Source organism: Pygoscelis adeliae, unplaced genomic scaffold (assembly GCF_000699105.1).
Source record: "Pygoscelis adeliae isolate BGI_AS28 unplaced genomic scaffold, ASM69910v1 Scaffold386, whole genome shotgun sequence".
Classification (NCBI taxonomy): Eukaryota; Metazoa; Chordata; class Aves; order Sphenisciformes; family Spheniscidae; genus Pygoscelis; species Pygoscelis adeliae.
In genome coordinates this window covers 1,751,204-1,753,024 of record NW_008824940.1, presented here as the reverse complement: position 1 = coordinate 1,753,024, position 1,821 = coordinate 1,751,204, and the positions used below count along the sequence as shown (strand labels likewise).

General features: G+C 47.4%; 1 protein-coding gene across 1 annotated transcript in view; it reads right to left on the bottom strand.

Moving 5' to 3' along the window:
* NHS (Nance-Horan syndrome (congenital cataracts and dental anomalies)) overlaps nucleotides 1-1,821 on the bottom strand; it is a 186,677-nt gene that overhangs the window by 20,142 nt on the left and 164,714 nt on the right. Inside the window, 1 exon segment of the mRNA XM_009325497.1 lies at nucleotides 700-833. Coding sequence (XP_009323772.1) covers nucleotides 700-833 — 134 coding nt within the window.

Sequence of the window (1,821 nt, the reverse complement as noted above, 5' to 3'; positions counted from 1 at the left end):
GACACAATCAGAGTTAAATTTCTGGATCTGGATGCATTTCCTTTAATGATGATAAATACCATATTGTCAACACTGATTTTATTTCAAATTAGTGCAGCAGGGGCAAGTCAGCACAGACATACAGGACCAGATCTTCAGCTGGAGCTCCTGCTTGGCTGGCTGCAAGGACAGGTGTGAGAAATGAAGCATCTGAAAAAACTGTAGGTGGACACTGCAGAACAGGACCATTGCCCATACATACATGGAAACTGTAGCTCCTCATAGCTGGAGAAGTGCTGCTGAGCCTATCTGCACCCACACGAGCCTCAAGCCAGCACTCAAAGCCCTTGAGTTCTTGGCTCCTGGCAATGCTAATGCAAGGGCTGAAATTACAGCACTTACTGAAATTACAGGAGGCTCCTGGAAGTGCTACCTAAAGCGGGAGTGGAGCATGTGAAGGACTGTGGAGGAGTGTGTGAATGAGTGCGTATGTGTGTTAGCCATGCGTGAAAATAAGAGGTTCCTCAGTGGAAACGTCCACCGTGGGGCCAGCTGCTGGAAGCTGCGACCTGAGTTATGTTACTTAACAGTCTTTAAGGTCAGCTGTGTTGTACCTGCACAGGCTTGCGGAGGGTGGTGGCCCTTGTGAAGCACTGTCGCACTTAGGTCCCACAATGCTAATAACATGTTTGTGTGTGATAGCTGAAGTGAGAGACTTACTGGTAGCAAGTGCCGATCCTTTATCGCTTGCCTCTTTTGACTGCGGATTGCGGGGAAGGGAGGAAATGGGGGAGCCACCACAGAGATGGGGCCTTGGACTTTTTGCTCTCTGTTATCACCTCGGCTTCGATGTTCTGTTTTGGAGGAGAAAGAAGATATGAGTCTTTCAGAGTGTTAAAAACATAGAAATATCTCTATTAACAGCACAACAGAGACATGAACAGGACGTGGACTCCAAAGATGAAGGTCCTCCTCTTCTCCACTGACCGGTACCTATGATCCCTGTTGCAACTAAAGGGGAGAAGCACCTCCAGGACATCCAAGCCCCTGAAAGAGCAACGCTCATACAACACACCCCAGCGTGTGCACTGAAGCTGAATTCTCCGCAAATGGGATTTATACCCTTCATCCCCAGTGACAAAGGAGCTACCTTCTCAGCACTTGGGACCCGAGTCCTGATTCCCAATGGGAACCTGCAGCTCCTGTTGCCTTGAAATGTTGAGCTGCAGTAACGCCTGCACTCTACCTGTATAAAATATACCCCTCTGAGGAGAAAGAAGGAAACACAGCCCCAGGTAGGATTTCCTTCCCTGGCTGCATGGCAGCACCAGGTCCTGAGCTTCAGCTTGACATCATGGAAGGCTGTTGCAGTGGCAGCTCTGTGTGCCGGCATGGAGGAGATCATCCTGGAAAAGTCAAGATCTCTCCGCCCCATGCCCAGAGGAGTGTTCCTTCCCCATGGGGTCGCAATATTCGGTCCTCTTCCAGCATCAGTCCTAAGTCTCTGAAAGCTTCCAAGTGAATGGAAGAACGCTCATGGACTTCCCATCTCTAATTTTAGGTGACAGTCGGATAATTACTGTTTGCACGGAGTGCTGCTGGAAGGGGATGATGGATTCACCTGATGCACATAGCTACGGTCCAGCCAACAATGTTTGCTGCTAGCATAGCTGTTTTCTGATCTAATGTTTAGTTTTAATTACTCCTGGTTAAATAGATAAAGAGATAATGACATTTTGATACAAGAAATAGGTGAGACACAATAAACATGTTTAGGGTAAATTTCCGATTATAATTTCACTCCAATATATGCAGATATTTGGAAAATAAAACAGCAGCACA